The following is a 16,239-nucleotide window of genomic DNA, read 5'->3' on the forward strand; positions in this document are numbered from 1 at the left end:
TTCCCATCTCCCTTTCCCTCAACGCCTTCCTGGTCGCAACAACTCAGTCCATGTTTTTCCCACGTCTTCCTGCTGGCTGTTTTGCCAATTTTCGTAAATCTGTGCCCTCTGGTTATCCGAGCCCCTTGCTAGTGGAAACAGTGTCTCCCTATTTACTCTATCAAGCCCATCATCGTGTTGAGCACAGCTGAGCAGTCATTTCTTTATTCCTGTTTAGCTTTTTAGTGTCCAATCTGTATTGATGTTTTCTATACTTAACGACACCATATAAATGCAAATTATTATGCTGGTGGTTACAAAATTTTTTTTTTTGTTTAGTCACTGATTTATTTCTCCACAGACGTGAGACTTCAGCTCTGTGGAGAGGCTAGAGAAGTTTGGATTGGAGTTGAGATCGTTAACGGGCGATTTAATAGAGAGAAGTTTAAACGATGAGGGGTTTTGATTAAGTAGAAAGGGAGAAACTGTTTCCACTGGCCGTAGGGTGGGTAACTCGGTTGCACAGATTTAAGATAATCGTCGAAAGGACCAGAGGGGAGATGGGAGACATTTATTTACACAGTGAGCTGTTGTGATCTGGGTGCACTGACTGGAAGGGTGGCGGAAGCAGATTCATTAGTAATTTTCAGAAGGAACTTGGATAATTATTTGGAAAGGATAAAAATGGCAGGGTTTTGGGGGAGTGGGGCTGATTGGCTAGGTTCTTGAAAGCCAGCATCGGCTCAAGAGGATGGCACAAGAACACAAGAAACAGGAGTCGATCAGCCATTCAACACGATCACGGCTGATCTTGGGCTTCAACTCCACTTTCCTGCCTGTTCCCCCATATCCCTTGATTCCCGGAGAGACCAAAAATCTGTCCATCCCGGCCTTAAATGTATTCAGCGATGGAGCATCCACAACCCTGTGGGGTAGAGAATCCCAAAGGTTCACAACCCTTTGAGTGAAGTAATTTCTCCTCATCTCAGTCCGAAACGATCGGCCCCTTATCCTGAGTCTGTGCCCCCGTGTTTTAGACCCCCCCCCCCCAACCCCAGCCAGTGAGAACAATCTCACAGCCACCCGCCCTATCAAACCCCTTTCAGAATCTTGTATGTTCCCAATGAGATCGCCCCTCATTCTTCTAAACTCTAGAGAGTATAGGTCTCCTCCTGTGCCTCGACTTGTTGAAAATCCACTCGGTAAATATTTTCTGCGTTTAGAGAATTATAGTGGAGAACGTTTTGTGGCGACTTTGTAAATTTCAGCTGTTGCCTGCATAATGCACGACAGTCTAACAGAGCTCTCTAACAAATCGGCAAGGGTGGAATTGGAAAAAAAAAGTTTTTTTTTTGGCAAAGTCATCACTACCTGGCTTTTTCCACCTGATTAATTATTGGAATTTCAGTTCCCCAACTGAAGCGGTGAGATTTGAACTCACTTCAGCAGATCAGTAGTCCAGGCCAATGTTCCCTCTTGGCAGCCACATAGCAACACGCAAGTTCCCACGCAGGCCATGCACAAACCTGCCTCTTTAAGTTACCGCGTGTGCGTGCATGCGCGCACAAAAAAATTTAAAGGGGCCGTGCACTTAAATCGCTCGTACACACCAAAAAGAAACTTAGAGGGTGTGTTGGTCAAGGCCTCTGGATTACCAGTCCTGTAATGTCCGCACTATGCTACTGTACTCTGCTGCTGTTGTTACGTATAACCCAGACAGTCATGATGGTCAAGCTAATATAATTTTTATGGTGGTCAAGCTTATTGATCACAGTGGTCATTATCATTGACTCCAGTCTCATCCACACTTCATGTCCCTAGCAGCTTACTTTCCACAAGACAGTCCCTCAATGGACTGAAGAGGCAATCCCTGAGTGATTTCCCCCCCACCCCCCCCAACAGCCCCAGCCAACCACCTAATTATATGAATATTAAGAATAGGAGTAGACCATTCAGCCCCTCAGACCTACTCAACCGTGGGGTTGCATTCCCTCATTTATAGATTAAGGGCTGATCTAATTGAGACGTGTTAAATGTTTAAAACAATTGCCAGGGTAGATACAGAGAAACTGTTTCCTCCGGTGGGGAAGTCAAGAACAAGGGGACATAAGCTCAAAATTAGAGCTGGGCCGATCTGGAAACATTTCTTTATATTAAAGGGCAGTGGAAATCTGGAACTCACTTCCCCAAAAAGCGGGTGAGACTGGGGGTCAATTGAAATTTCAAAACTGAGATTGAGAGAATTTTTTTGGACATGGGTGCGTCAGTGGTACACAACCAAGGCGGGCAGATGGAGTTAGGATACAGGTCAGTTGGGATCTAGGCTAAGTAGCGGAACAGGCTTGAGGGGGCTAAAAGGCTGCTCTGTACCTCAACCCCATATCTCCCCACCCTCCCCACTTTAATACCTTTGATACCCTTTCCCAACTAAAAGCCAGAGGCAGCGAGGATTGAAAGCAGCTCAGTGACCATTCCAGCCGAGTCACCTATCTCAGCACAGTCTGCAATGAAACTTGAGGAGATCCTGCTGTGCATAACGCAGCTACTGACCGACTTGACCGGCTGCGGTAGGGAAGAAACGCCCCACATTTAAAATTCTCTCAGATTCCTTGTGTTCAAATTCTTCCACGGTCTCACTCTTCCCTGTCTATTTAACTTCCTGCAACCCTCCGACAACTTGGGGTTCCTCCAACTCCAGCTCTGGTCTCTTGAGCAACCCAGATTTCCCTCCTGCTGGCCATGCCCCCAGCTATCCAGGCCCTAAGCTCTGGTATTGCCTCCCTAAACCCGCCTGACTCTCCCTCCTTTAAGACCCTCCTCTTTGACAAAGCTCTTTGTCGTTTGTCCAAACACTGCCATGCGGCTCAGAGTCAGCCCCTGTGAAGCTCCTCGTTACGTTTTAAAAAAAGAAAGACTTGCATTTACATGACCATCGGCTTTAAAGCCAGAGTACTTTTTGAAGTATCGCGATTTTGGAAACTTGGCAGCCAATTTGCGCACAGCAAGCTCCCACAAAGAGCAATGTGGAAATGCCCAGATAATCCGTTTTTTTTTTTGTGATGGTTGATATAGGGATAAGTATTGGGACAGGACACCGGCGTGACTCCCCTGCTTTTCTTGGAAATAGTGCCACGGGATCTTTCACGAGCAGCTAGAAGGGGCCTCGGTTTAGCATCTTGTCTGAAAGACAGCACCTCTGATAGTGCAGCGCTCTTTCAGTACAGCACCAGAGAGTCAGCCCTGATATTTGTGCTCATGTCCTGGAGTGGGACCTGAACCCACAACCTTCCGACTCCGAGACGAGCCTGCTGCCAACTGAGCCGTGACACTTTAGAAATGCAAGCTGCTGTCTTATGATTCAAATACAGTACCCAGCCGTGGCATTGTAGGAATGCAGCGATAGGTCATTCAGCTCCTGCTTCATCAGCTATCCCACTCTTTGCAACCATGGTGATTTCCTACGCTGTGGTGCTCCCCTCAGCCGAGTCCTCGCTACAGATAATTTATGGCAATAAGTAGGTAGACAGAAACTAGCTGTTTTTTTTGTTACATGCTTTAATGACAAGTCCTAGCGGGGCATAAGAAGCAAATGGAGTGGGATAAACTCAGCCCACGGAATATAACCATTAGCTGGGGAGAGCAGAGAGCAATAAAAGGAACAAGTATCCTTGGTAGAGGCCCATAAATCTCAGATAGCTGCAACATTAAAGGAAAGATAATTGTCTTACACTTTCACTGGATGTAGAGTTATAAATTTAATAGCCTGTCAGTGCCACATTCCAGTCTGTCTCTGATGATGTAAACTCAAACAGAGAAAAGCAGGGACACTCACCTATTCCACCTTTGATAGTCTGCTCTGACTCACGATTGTCTGGTCAAGTGTGACGGCATCTTACTGTCTGGGGCGCTAGCACAAGAGTCCTTTGCCAGAGGCCAGATGCCTTTTCTTGTAGGTGGATGTCTATGAAATAATGATGTAAAGTTTCATTCTGACCCATTGCAGTTCTCGGTGGGGCAGCATCTCTCACTGTATTTTATTGGAAGGGTGATAACACTGGTAAATTTGGAGGCAAGTTAAACAGTCTCTGTGCCAATTCCTTCAGTCTTGCTGCTTTTTAATAACACCGCAGGATATTTTGTTTAGGATGTAGGAGTCGTGGATGATCCCTGGGATGCGTTTGTGGTGGCCGCACACCAGCTGAACGTTCAGCGGGCGGAAGTCCTTCTGGTTGAGGTAGTTGACTGCTCGTCGCCATGGAGATCTAAGTGCCGCGTGAGCACAGTCGATGACACCCTGCACCTGTGGAAAACCTGTGATCCGCGCAAACCCCAGCGCTCTTGCTTCCTGGCTTTCCTGATCCCGGGGTGAAATGCGCAAAGTTCTGTGACTTTGTGTCCATGACCTCCTGGATACACTCGTGCGTGGAGGCTTGCGAGATCTCTCACAGGTCACTTGTGGAGCCCCGGAAGGAGCCGCTGGCATAAAAATTGAACACTTTCACTTTCGTGGTCACTTTCACAGCCGGTGGCAGTGGATGCCCTCCATGTCCCTGTGGCACCAAATCCTGCAGCAGATGGCACACATGACCGACCAGTCCCTAGACATGGGCAGTCTTTGGTGACACTGGTTCTCCTGTCATCTTAGAAATGATAGGCACTGTCTATAAACCCTGGGGCTAGCGATGTGTCTGCGAGTGACAGCTGGCTGTGGATCTTCAGCCGCTTGCACAGCAGGCCCTGCTGCCCCTTCATCTTGAGGGAGATGCTCCGTCCTTTGCCAAGCCAGGAGCCTTGGCCGCTCTCTTCTTCTCAGGTCTCTGTAGGCCATGAGGCAGATCGCTAAATCGTCATCACCAGGCTCCATGATCCTGACGTTCACCTCCTGCAGGATCAAAGAGAGAGCTGCATGGGTTAGCGTGGGTGTACTATGAACCTCTCTTGGTTAAGTCTGAAGGCCCCTTCACACATTAAGGAGAGTGCTGGCCACCACTTGGATGGTCAGTGTGTAGTGTGCTTATTGGCTGTCTGAAACTCCACCCATCTCCGCCCCACTCCACTTGACCGATTGGCGGCAGCTTCGGCCATTGGACTGCATACTGTGCTCTCAGCTCAGGCACAGGCATTCTCCTAACCCACACTGCAAGGCTGCACTGTTAGCTTCAACCATAATGGATACTGGCCCAAGCCTTAATAAAGACATTGCAGGGAGCTGTGAGAGCCTCCACCAGTGCCTGCACCATGGCCACCTGACACAATAGGATTCTCCAACTTGCCCAATTGGCCAATTACTATGCTGCCCCCTAAAACGCACATTAATTTGCAGTCTGTGCCTGAGGGGTGAAGGGTTCTGGAGCATTTGGTGATACTTCCATGCTTTTGCATTGTTTGAGTGGGCAGAAAAGTTTCAGAGGCCTGACTCCCAGCAGGTCAACGGAGCTGCTGCTGAACAGTCTCAGCTGCGGAGAATGCTCACTCTTGACAAGCTTTTCCAAGTGCGTGGCCGCTTCCCTCACCCCAACACCACCCTTCCCCCCCAGCATATGTTTGAGTATTTCCTTCAGTCTGTGCTGCCTTGCCCCCTCCCCCCCCAGCCTGACCCGCACTGGAACCCTTTCCCTGGCACCACACTGAAAGCCAGCCGTGAAAAAGCGACCAGCCTGTGTCCCCGGCGTTGTTTGCGAGCACTGCACAAGGTTGTGTGCACCCATCCCCGAGTTCCCGATGGGCCGAGTGGCCTAGTCCTGCCCCTTAGTATCTAAGGTGTTAAGAAAAAGGTATATCTTTAAGTTTAATTTGTAATTTTATGTTTGTGTTAAAAAAAGGGGAAGTTGAGTTTTAGCTTCACGTTAAAAGATGCCTGCAGTTTAATGAAGATTTTATGGCACTTGGAGGGGAGTTAAAGCAAACGAGTAGAAAAAAACTGTGCTGTTGCTTGGCAAAGGGGCCCAGAGAGAGAGAGAGAGAGACGCACACACTCACACACACACACACCACCACCCCACCCCCCATCAGTTTAGTTGAAGCCAGGATTCCAGAGAGGCTGGACAACAGAGGGACAGATAGCAAGTCCCAAACTAAAGTTGAAGCCAATTGCCAAGAGAGGCTGGACAGGAGAGGAAGCTGCAGAAGCAGGTTCCAGAAACCAAACAAGGAAGTCCCCAAATCCAGGGGAGTAGAACAGGAAAGGTCCCAAGAGGACAGTCTAGTCAGAGGACAAGGGCAGGAACCTGGACGAGGTTCTGTTCTGTGGAAGTGAAAGTAAGGAGCAGAGAAGAGAGTTGCAAGAGCGTCCAAGCTTAAAGAGAAGAAAGCTGCAGGATGCAAAGTTAAAGCGATATGGGCATGTGAGAAGCCAGAAGGTCCAAGGACACAGCTGAAGGTCTGTAACTCTTTACCATGGGAATGTGAAGCAGTGGTGTTCTGTTGGCATGGCTGAGTCAGTGAGAGAGAGTGCTTGGAAGAAAGCTTGAGTGCACATTCCAATTCAGGGGAGAAGAACATTGGAAGGAGAGTTCGAAATCCTGGAGGTGGATCCTTGTGGATGGTGTCCGAGAGACAGCGTCATTCGGGAGAAGATTCCAAAGCGAGTTCTTCAAGAGTGAAGATTGGAAACCCTTGTGTGAAAGAGGGCGTTCAGTGAGAATGGTGTGACAAGTGTCTGGCGGGTAGTTGATGAGGGATCCATCGCATTCTATTTGGTTTCACTTGGTTTCAGAGTGTGGTGTACTTGACCACAAGCTGCCTATTAGTTTACATGGACTGTGTACTTACTGTGAACTTTAAAGTATAAGATAGCTTGTGTATCTTTTGTTATCCTTACAAATCTGTGGATATCTGTGAACGTATAGTTGTGGGTGGAGGAGCATTGTAAGATAGTTCATCTCTTCTTGTTTAATAAATGTTTTATTCTTTTGTTAAAAGTTCATCACCTGTTTGGTAGCCACTCTCCACATATCTAAAGAAAAAATCAAAGTTCAGATCTATCAAGCTGGGTTCCACCCTGAGATCTGACTTGTTCAGCAGTAACATCAGCTGGGATTATAACACTGCAAAATAAAAGCTGCAAAAGGGTATTAGCATGGATAGAGGATTGCTTAGCTATCAGGAAACAGTAGGGGTCATTTTTGAGTTGAAAAGCTGTAACTCGTGGAGTGCCACAGGGATCAATGCTGGGCCCTCAACAATTTGCAATCTATATCAATGGATGAAGGGATTGAATGTATGGTTGCTAAATTTGCTTATGACACAAAGATGGGTAGAAAAGTAAGTTGCGAAGAGGACATAAGGAGACTTCAAAGGGGTATCGGTTAAGTGAGTGAACAAAAATTTGGCAGATGGAGCATAAAGTAGGAACATGCGAACTTGTCCACTTTGGCAGGAAGACTAGAAAAGCAGCATGTTATTCAAATGGAGAGAGATTGGAAAACTCAGTGTTACAGAGGGATCTGGGTGTCCTGGTACATGAATCACAAAAAGTTAATATGCAGGTACAGCAAGTGATTAGGAAAGCAAATCGAATGTTGTTGTTTATTGCAAGGGGAATGGAATATAAAAGTAGGGATGTTTTGCTCCAGTTGTACAGGTTATCGGTGAGACCACATCTAGAGTACTATGTACACTTCTGGTCTCCTTATTTAAGAAGGGATATAATTGTGTTAGAAGGTGTTCAGAGAAGGTTCACTCAACTGATACCTGTAATAGGAGGGGTTTACCTTCCAAGGAAAGATTGGGCAGGCTGGGCCTGTATCCATTGGAGTTTAGAAGACTGACAGGCGATCTTATTGAAACACGTAAGATCCTGAGGGGACTTGACAGGGTGGATGCTGCAAGGATATTTCCCCTTGTGGGGGAGACTAGAAATAGGGGACACAGTTTAAAAATAAGAGACTCCCATTTAAGATGGCGGTGAGGAGAAATTTTTTCTCTCAGAGGGTTGTGAGTCTTTGGAGCTCTCTTCCCCAGAGAGCAGTGGAGGCAGAGTCAATGAATAACTTTAAGGCAGACAGATTCTTGTCTAACCTGGAGCCAAAGGTTACCAGGGGGTTGGTGGGAATGTGGAGTTGAGTCCAGAATCAGAGCATCCACGAGTGGCAGAGCAAGCTGGAGGGGCCGAACAGCCTACTCCTGCTCCTAATTCACATGTTCGGACGGAGCAGAGAAGTTCAATGGGCAATTTAATACGAGTCTTCAAGATAAGTAGAAGCTGTTACCGCTGACAGAGAAATTTTTATACACAACGAGCTGTGATCTGGAATGTACGTCCTGAAAGGTCAGTGGTAGCGGATTCAGTAGTAACTTTCAGAAGGGAATTGGATAAATACTTGGAGGGGAAAAAAAACTGCAGGGATATAGGGGAAAGGACCGGCCCGTGGGACTAATCAGCTAGCTCCTTCAAAGAGATGGCACAGGCATGATGGGTTGAATGGTCTCCTCTTGTGCTGTAAGTGGCTATGATTCCTTTCTTTATGAAGAAAGCTCACTTGAGCTTTGCGATTTTTATTATTTAAGCTCCACAGTAAGTCCGACGCTCCGTCTCTTGCATGTAGCTGTCATTAGTTTGTGTTTCAGTGGACACAGGATTAACTTACTTCTGCCTCCCCTGTGTCTTCCACAGTCGATGGTCCGCCAAGCTCACAGGACGAAGCCATGCCATGCCCCACATCAAAACGTACATGAGGGCTTCGCCAGACTTTGGAGAACTCGCATGGTTTGTAGTTACGAGGTGAGAGGTCTTTCTGGTCAACGTCAACAGAAGATGCTAGAACATTGTTCCTCTTGCTCCTATTAGTGGCATTTCTGTCAGTTGTGGCTCGCTGGGGCAGTTCTCCTGTTTCAGAGTCATGAGGTCCCGGGTTTAAGTCTCACTTCAGAGACCCGAGCACATAACCCAGGCTGGCGCTCTGTGCTGCACCGTCTGAGGTGTCGTCTTTCAGTTGAGACATTAAACCAAGCGCCTCTCTGCGCTCTCAGCTAGATGCAAGAAAGATCCCACGGCACCTTTTCGTGGTACCTGGTGCCCTGGCCAATATTTATCCTTCAACCAACAGCTAGTCGTTTGGTAGTACAGAACTTGAGAATGGCTTAAAAAAGAGACATTTCGAAGCTTTTTGTCTTGTACTCATCAGGACACTTCACACAAATACCAACATAAAGGAAAAGGTGTTCTTGACAAGTGTCCTGATGAATGCAAAACAAAAAGCTTCAACATGTCTCTTTTTTCAACAATACTCAACTGACATCATTAAAATTGGATTTCCTGGTCATTTATCACATAGTTTGTGGGATCTTGCTGTGTGTAAATTGGCAAATATGTTACAACACTGACTACACGTCAGTATAACTTCACTGAATGTCAAGTGCTTTGGGCCTTAAAGTCATAGTCATTTTGGCACAGAAGGAGGCCATTCAGCCCATTGAGTCCATGCTGCTGCTCCAGATCCATCCAGTCAATCCCAATCCCTGCTCTATCTTTGCAAGTTTATTCTCTACAGGTGCCTATCCAATTTCCTTTTGAAACTATTGATCATCTCTGCTTCCACCACCCTCCATATCCTGAGCTTTGTGAAAGCTGTAACATATAGAAATACAAGTCCTTTTCCAATTGCTTAAATCATCTCAAGTTGTCCCCAAAAAATCTCCCTACCATCCACCAATGTTGGATTCATTTCTCTGGCTGAGTTCTGCTGCAACAACATTCCACTGACCCTTTAATCTCTGTCCCTCCCTCCCCCCCCCCACCCCCTCATCCCCATGTCTTCTGCTTACCCAGATGCCTATTCTTTGTGCCTGAACCAAAACAGTGAATGCTGGTTCGCTATCTCCCAGGAGAGGTCCAACCCAAGCTCGAAACTTTCCTCGCACAACATCCGTCCGTGTGCGCTCCCCAGTGGGGGTGGTGCACCTCACTGAATAGCGATAAGGAGCAGGAAGCCCTGGCACCACGGGTGAGAATTGGGACCAAGCTTGTCCACGATGCCCTCTGCAGCCCAGCTCCAGTACGAACAGGAGCTGCTTTGGCCAATGCTGGCGGCTGTAGAGATTATAACTCGAAAAGCTTTGAAACAGGATGAGTGAGAGTGAAGAAAGGGTGGTGTCCCATATAGAAATATTGACCTCATTGCGTGCTAGAAAGAAACAGAAAAAGAACGACTTGTGTTTATGTATGTTGTACTATTCACGACCACCGGGTATCTCAAAGCAATTTTTAGCCAATGAAGTTTTTTTTTAGTGTGGCTACCGTTGTAGTGTGGGAAACACAGCACCAATTTGCACACAGCAAGCTCCCACAAACAGCAATGTGATAGTGACCAGATAATCTGTTTTCTTGTAATATTGATTGAGCGATAAATATTGGCCAGGACAGCGGGGGAAATGCCCCTGCTCTTCTTCAAAACAGTGCCACGGGATCTTTTACGTCCACCCGAGCAGGTAGGTGAGGCCACGGTCTAACATCTCAACTGAAAGATGGCACCTCCAACAGTGCAGCACTCCCTCAGTACTGCACTGGAGTGTCAACCTTGATTTTCATGCTCAAGCCCTGGGAGTGGGTCTTGAAACCAGAACCTTGTGACTCGGAGCCAAGAGTGCTACCAACTGGGCAACTGCAGACACTAAAGTCAAACATGCAAACACGCTCCATGTGAAATGCTCAATGTCACCACTCCCTTTGTGCGTGATTAAGTTACTGAGTAAACACTCCTGCATTTGCCCGGCTTTGTGTTCCTGTACAATTCAATACTTAATCCCTCTCAGCGGAAGCAATCGATCACTATCGGAGATGATGTGTGCTATCATTGAATTCAGTACTCTTTGTGTGATTTGTACCTCATAGATTGTATGTCATCAGAACCAGTTGCAGTTTGTTTGAAGTCTCTGTTCCTGATAGCTATAACTGGCATACTCATCAGGGAATGTTGCACAAGCTTGAAGCTCTTTTCTCTAGAAAAGAGGAAACTGAAGGGTGTTCTAATGAGACGTCTTTAAAATTATGAAAGGGTTTGATAAGGCTGAATGTAGCGAAGATATTTCCACTCGTGGGGGAAGCTAGAACTAAAGGTCATAAATATAAGATAATCACTAATTATTCTTAATAGGGAATAAAGGTGAAACGTCTTTACCCAGGGAGTGGTGAGAATGTGGAACATGCTACCACAGGGAGAGATTGAGGTGAATGGCATAGATGCACTTAAGAGGAAGCTAGATAAACGGCTAAGGGAGAAAGGAATAGAAGGTTATCTTGATAGTGTGAGGTGAATGCAGTGGGAAGACTCTCATGTGGAGCTTAAAGACCTGGAAGGATTAGTTGGGCCGAATTCCTCTTTCTGTACAGTAAATTCTATATAACTGGAAGGGAACCTACCATGCCTGTCAGCCTGTGAATCGCTTTCACACGAAAGGATTAAGTTATGAAGATAAGTTGCATAAACCTGAATTATATTCCATTGAGTTTGGAGATTAAAGGGTGATCTATTTGAGGTGATCAAGATGATTAAAGGATTAGAAATAGTAGATAGAGAGAAACTGTTCCCTCTGGCGAGAGAGTCCAGCACAAGAGGGCATAATTTTAAAAAGAGAGCTAGGCAGTTCAGGGGTGATGTCAGGAAAAATGTCTTCACAGAAGGGGTTAGAGTAAATCTCGAACTCTTTCCCAATAACATATTGTCGAGGATGGAGGTGGGGTTATTGGAGGGGGTGGAATTGAAAATTTCAATTGGTAGGTTCTTGCAAGGATATTCACGGATATGGAACCAAAGCGAGTAGAGGGTAGATGATGGGGATCAATCATGATCTAATTGAATGGTAGAACAGGCTTGGAGGGCTGAGAGCAGAAAGCGAGCCTGTGTGAGAAGGGTGGCAGGAGATAAAAACCATCGGCAGAGAGCCCCTCCAACCTGTTTCTACCTGTCAGAGCTGAAGTGTGACGTCAAAGGAAAATAGGTGATTGGTGGGTATCTCTTTTGTGTCTCTTTTGATTGGCCAAGTGGTTTAAATCAGGAGACGTTATTACAGCTGAAGAGTACAGTTAAGAAATTCAGTTTAAAAAATTTTAACATCCAAATTAATTAATTAAATAGAATAGAGATAACAGGGCAGGTGATGTGTTGCAGCTGCAGTATGTGGGGGTTGGTGCACGCTGGTGTGATCCACGGTGACCGCATCTGCAGCAAGTGTTGGCTGCTCGAGGAACTTCAGCTCAGAGTGGATGAGCTGGAGTCTGAGCTGTAGATACTGCAACACATCAGGGAGGGGGAGAGTTACCTGGACACTTGTTTTAAGAAACAGCCACACCCCTTAGATTAATTACATCAAATTTGGACCATGGTCAGGGACAGGAGGGTGTGACTGCGGGTGAGGCAGGTATGGGGATCCAGAATTTAGCTTTGGAGGAGCCTCAGCCAGTGCCCCTGTCCAGTAGATATGAGATTCTTGATCTGGATCTGGATGTGGATGAGGGCACAGACTACAGGGAGGATGAGCGAACAGACCGGAGCATGGTGGTACAGAGCACCATTCAAGTGGGGGGAGAAAAGAGAGATATAGGAATAGAGGATAGCATAGTTAGGGGAATAGATACTGGTCTCTGCAGCAAAGACAGAGAGTCCTGAAGGCTGTGTTGCCTACCTGGTGCCAAGGTTAGGGACATCTCTTCTGGGCTGGAGAGGAACTTGGGGCGGGAGAGGAAGGATCCAGTTGTCGTGGTCCATGTCGGTACCAACGACATAGGTAGGACCAGGAAAGAAGCTCTGCTGAAGGACTATGAGCAGCTCGGGGCTAAATTTAAAATGCAGAACCACAAAGGTAATAATCGCCGGATTACTACCTGAGCCATGTGTAAATTGGCCAGGGTAAATAAGATTAGAGAGGTAAATGCGTGTCTCAAAGACTGGTGTGGGAAAAATGGGGCACTGGCACCAGTGCTGGGGAAGGAGAGAGCTGTTCTGTTGGGATGGGCTTCATTTGAACCGTGCTGGGACTAGTGTCCTGAAGAATTGTTTAACTAGGATTGTAGATAGGACCTTAAACTAATTAGTTGGGGGGAGGGAGGGTTCAATTGAAAGGAAATTTTAAAAATCAAAAAGAAACGAGAGAGCAGAGGTGCAGGATAGTGAAGAGGCGAACGATAATCAGTGTGACCGGGAGGTGCAGAAGATATAAGCAGAAGAGTGCAGCAGAAATTAGAACCAGAATGAGTAATAATGATAAAAATTCAAAGCTTAAGGCTCTTTATCTGAATACACGCAATATTTGTAACAAGATAAGTGAGTTGACGGTACAAATAGAAATAAATGGATATGACTTGACAGCTATTACAGAGACGTGGTTGCAAGGTGACCAAGACTGGGAACTCGATATTCAAGGGTATTTGACATTTTGGAAAAATGGGCAAAAAAGGAAAAGGTGGTGGGGTAGCTTTGTTAATAAAGGAAGGTATCAGTGCGGTGGTGAGTAACGATACAGTTAAAATCAATTGGGATGTGGAATCAGTTTTGGTGGAAATAAGGGAGAGCAAGGGGAAGAAGTCACAGTGAGAATCGTCTATAGGCCCCCAAAGAGTTGCCTCACTGTAGGACAAAATATAAATCGGGAAATAATGGAGGCATGTAAGAAGGGTGCTACAATTGTCATGGGTGATTTTAATCTGCATATTAACTGGACCAGTCAGATTGGCAGGGTAACATGGAAGGTGAATTTGTAGAGTGCATCAGGGATTGTTTCTTAGAGCAATGCTTTGCAGAGCCTTCCCGGGCACAGGCTATTATAGATCTAGTAATGTGTAATGAGGTGGGATTAATAAGAAACCTTGTAGTTAAAGATCCCCTAGGGGGGGTAGCGATCACAACATGGTAGAATTTCAAATTCAGTCTGAAGGCAAGCAACACGAGTCTCAAACCAATGTCCTCAACTTAAAGAAAGGCAATTACAGAGGTATGAAGAAAAAGTTGTCTGAAGCGGGCTGGGAAAATAGACTAAGGGGAAGGTCAGTGGATGAGCAGTGGCAGACATTTAAGCAGATATTTCATAACGCTCAGCAAAAATTTATCCCGGTCAAAAAGGACTCAATGAGAAGGATGAACCACCCTTGGTTAACAAAGGCGGTCAAGGAGAGTATCCAATCAAAAACTAAGGCATATGAAGTGGCGAAAACTAGTGGTAGGCCAGAGGATTGGAAACTTTTTAGGAACCAGCAGCGGATGACTAAAAAGGTAATAATGGGGGAGAAAATTGATTATGAAAGTAAATTGGCAAGAAATATAGAAACCAACAGCAAGAGATTCTACGGGTATGTAAAAAGAAAGAGTGGTTAATGTGAGCATGGGACCCTTGGAGGATGCGACTGGAAAATTTACAACAGGGAAATGGCAGATACTTAAACCAATATTTTGCATTGGTCTTCACAGTGGAGGACATTGTAAACATTCCAAAGATATCAGATAAGCAAGGAGCTAATGGGAGGATAGATCCTGTAATAATTTCTATCACGAGGGACAAAGTATCTGAGAAACTACTGGGACTAAAGGCAGATAAGTCGCCAGGACCTGATGACCTGTATCCAAGGGTTTTAAAAGAAGTGGCTGCAGAGATAGTGGAGGCAACGGTCGAAATATTCCAGAACTCACTAGATTCCGGGAGGGCCCCAGTGGATTGGAAAACCACTAATGTGACGCCCCTGTTCAAGAAGGGAGGGAGACAAAAAGCAGGAAACTATAGGCTTAAAATCTGTTGTTGGGAAGATGCTAGAGTCCATTATTAAGGAAGAAATAGGACATTTAGAAAAGCTTAACACAGTCAAACAGAGTCAACATGCTTTTATGAAAGGGAAATCATGTTTGACAAATTGGCTAGAGCTTTTTGAGGATATAACAAGCAGAGTTGATAAAGGGGAACTGGTAAATGTGTATTTGGATTTCCAGAAGGCATTCGATAAGGTACCACATAAAAGGTTATTGCACAAGATAGAAGCTCACGGTAATGGGGGTAATGTATTAGCATGGGTTATTGATTGGTTAACACACAGAAAACAGAGTCAGGATTAATGGGTCTTTTTCAGGTGGGAAAGATGTAACTGGTGGAGTGCCACAAAGATCAGTCCTAGCGCCTCAACTATTTACTATCTATATGAATGACTTGGAGGAGGGGGCAGAGTGTCATCTATCCAAATTTGCTGATGATACAAAAATATTTGAGAGGGCATGTTGTGATGGGGATATAAGGAATCTGCAAGGGGGTATAGACAGGTTGAGTGAGTGGGCAAAAGTTTGGCAGATGAAGTTTAATGTAGGAAAGTGTGAGGTCAAGCACTTTGGTAGGAAGAACCAAAAGGCAGACTATTATTTAAATGGAGAGAAACTTCAAAAAAAAATACAGCACAGAGGGATCTGGGTGTTCTTGTGCATGAAACACAAAAAGCTACCATGTAGGCACAGCAAGTAATTAAGAAGGCAAATGGAATTTTGGCCTGTATTGGTAGGGGGTTAAAAATAGGGAAGTCTTGCTCCAATTGTACAGGGTGTTGGTAAGGCCACACCTGGAGTACTGTGTACAGCTTTGGTTCCTGTATTTAAGAAAGGATTTACAGGTATTGGAGGCTGTTCAAAAGAGATTCACTAGGCTGATTCCTGGGATGAAGGGATTAACTTATCAAGAATGGCTAAACAGGTTAGGTCTTTATTCATTAGAGTTTAGAAGAATGAGGGGTGATTTTATTGAAAGGTATAAGATTCTGGGGGTGCTTGACAGGGTAGATGTTGAGAAGATGTTTCCATTAGTGGAGGAATCTCAAACTAGGGGACATAGTTACAGAATAAAGGAGACACTCATTTAAAACTGTGATGTGAAGGAATTTCTTCTCTCAGAGGGTAGTGAATGTCTGGAATTCTCTACCCCAGAGAGGCTAGATCACTGAAAGTATTTCAAGAGGAGGTAGATAGATTTTTGAAATATCAGAGAGTTGAGGGCTACGAGGGGCTGGCATGAAAGAGGAGTTGAGGCCTTGGGCAGATCAGCCACGATCTTGTTGAATGGCGGGGCAGGCTTGAGGGGCTGAATGGCCAACCCCGGTTCCTATTTCTTATGTTCTTATGATTGTCCTCTTCCTGTTCCTAAGGCTGCTCCATAATGACCTTTTTAGAATGCACAAAAGAAATCAGCAGACAGCAGCAAGGATCATGAGATTGATTGTGTGTGAGCTGCGTGTGATGGAGGGGCCAATAATTCCCACTGCTTCTGTTTTTGTGAAATCTCCAAGTGTTGATTAGGTCG

The 16,239-nt window shown here is 45.6% G+C and overlaps 1 protein-coding gene across 6 annotated transcripts in view; it reads left to right on the forward strand.

Moving 5' to 3' along the window:
- Window positions 1-16,239, forward strand: part of tdp1 (tyrosyl-DNA phosphodiesterase 1) — a 127,604-nt gene that overhangs the window by 56,032 nt on the left and 55,333 nt on the right. For all 6 annotated transcript variants that reach the window (XM_041213849.1, XM_041213850.1, XM_041213845.1 and 3 more), the window contains exon 13: window positions 8,594-8,701. In XM_041213849.1, the coding sequence (XP_041069783.1) occupies window positions 8,594-8,701 (108 nt within the window). The remainder of the gene's footprint in view (window positions 1-8,593; window positions 8,702-16,239) is intronic.

This window comes from Carcharodon carcharias, chromosome 20 (assembly GCF_017639515.1).
Source record: "Carcharodon carcharias isolate sCarCar2 chromosome 20, sCarCar2.pri, whole genome shotgun sequence".
In the NCBI taxonomy this organism is placed as follows: domain Eukaryota; kingdom Metazoa; phylum Chordata; class Chondrichthyes; order Lamniformes; family Lamnidae; genus Carcharodon; species Carcharodon carcharias.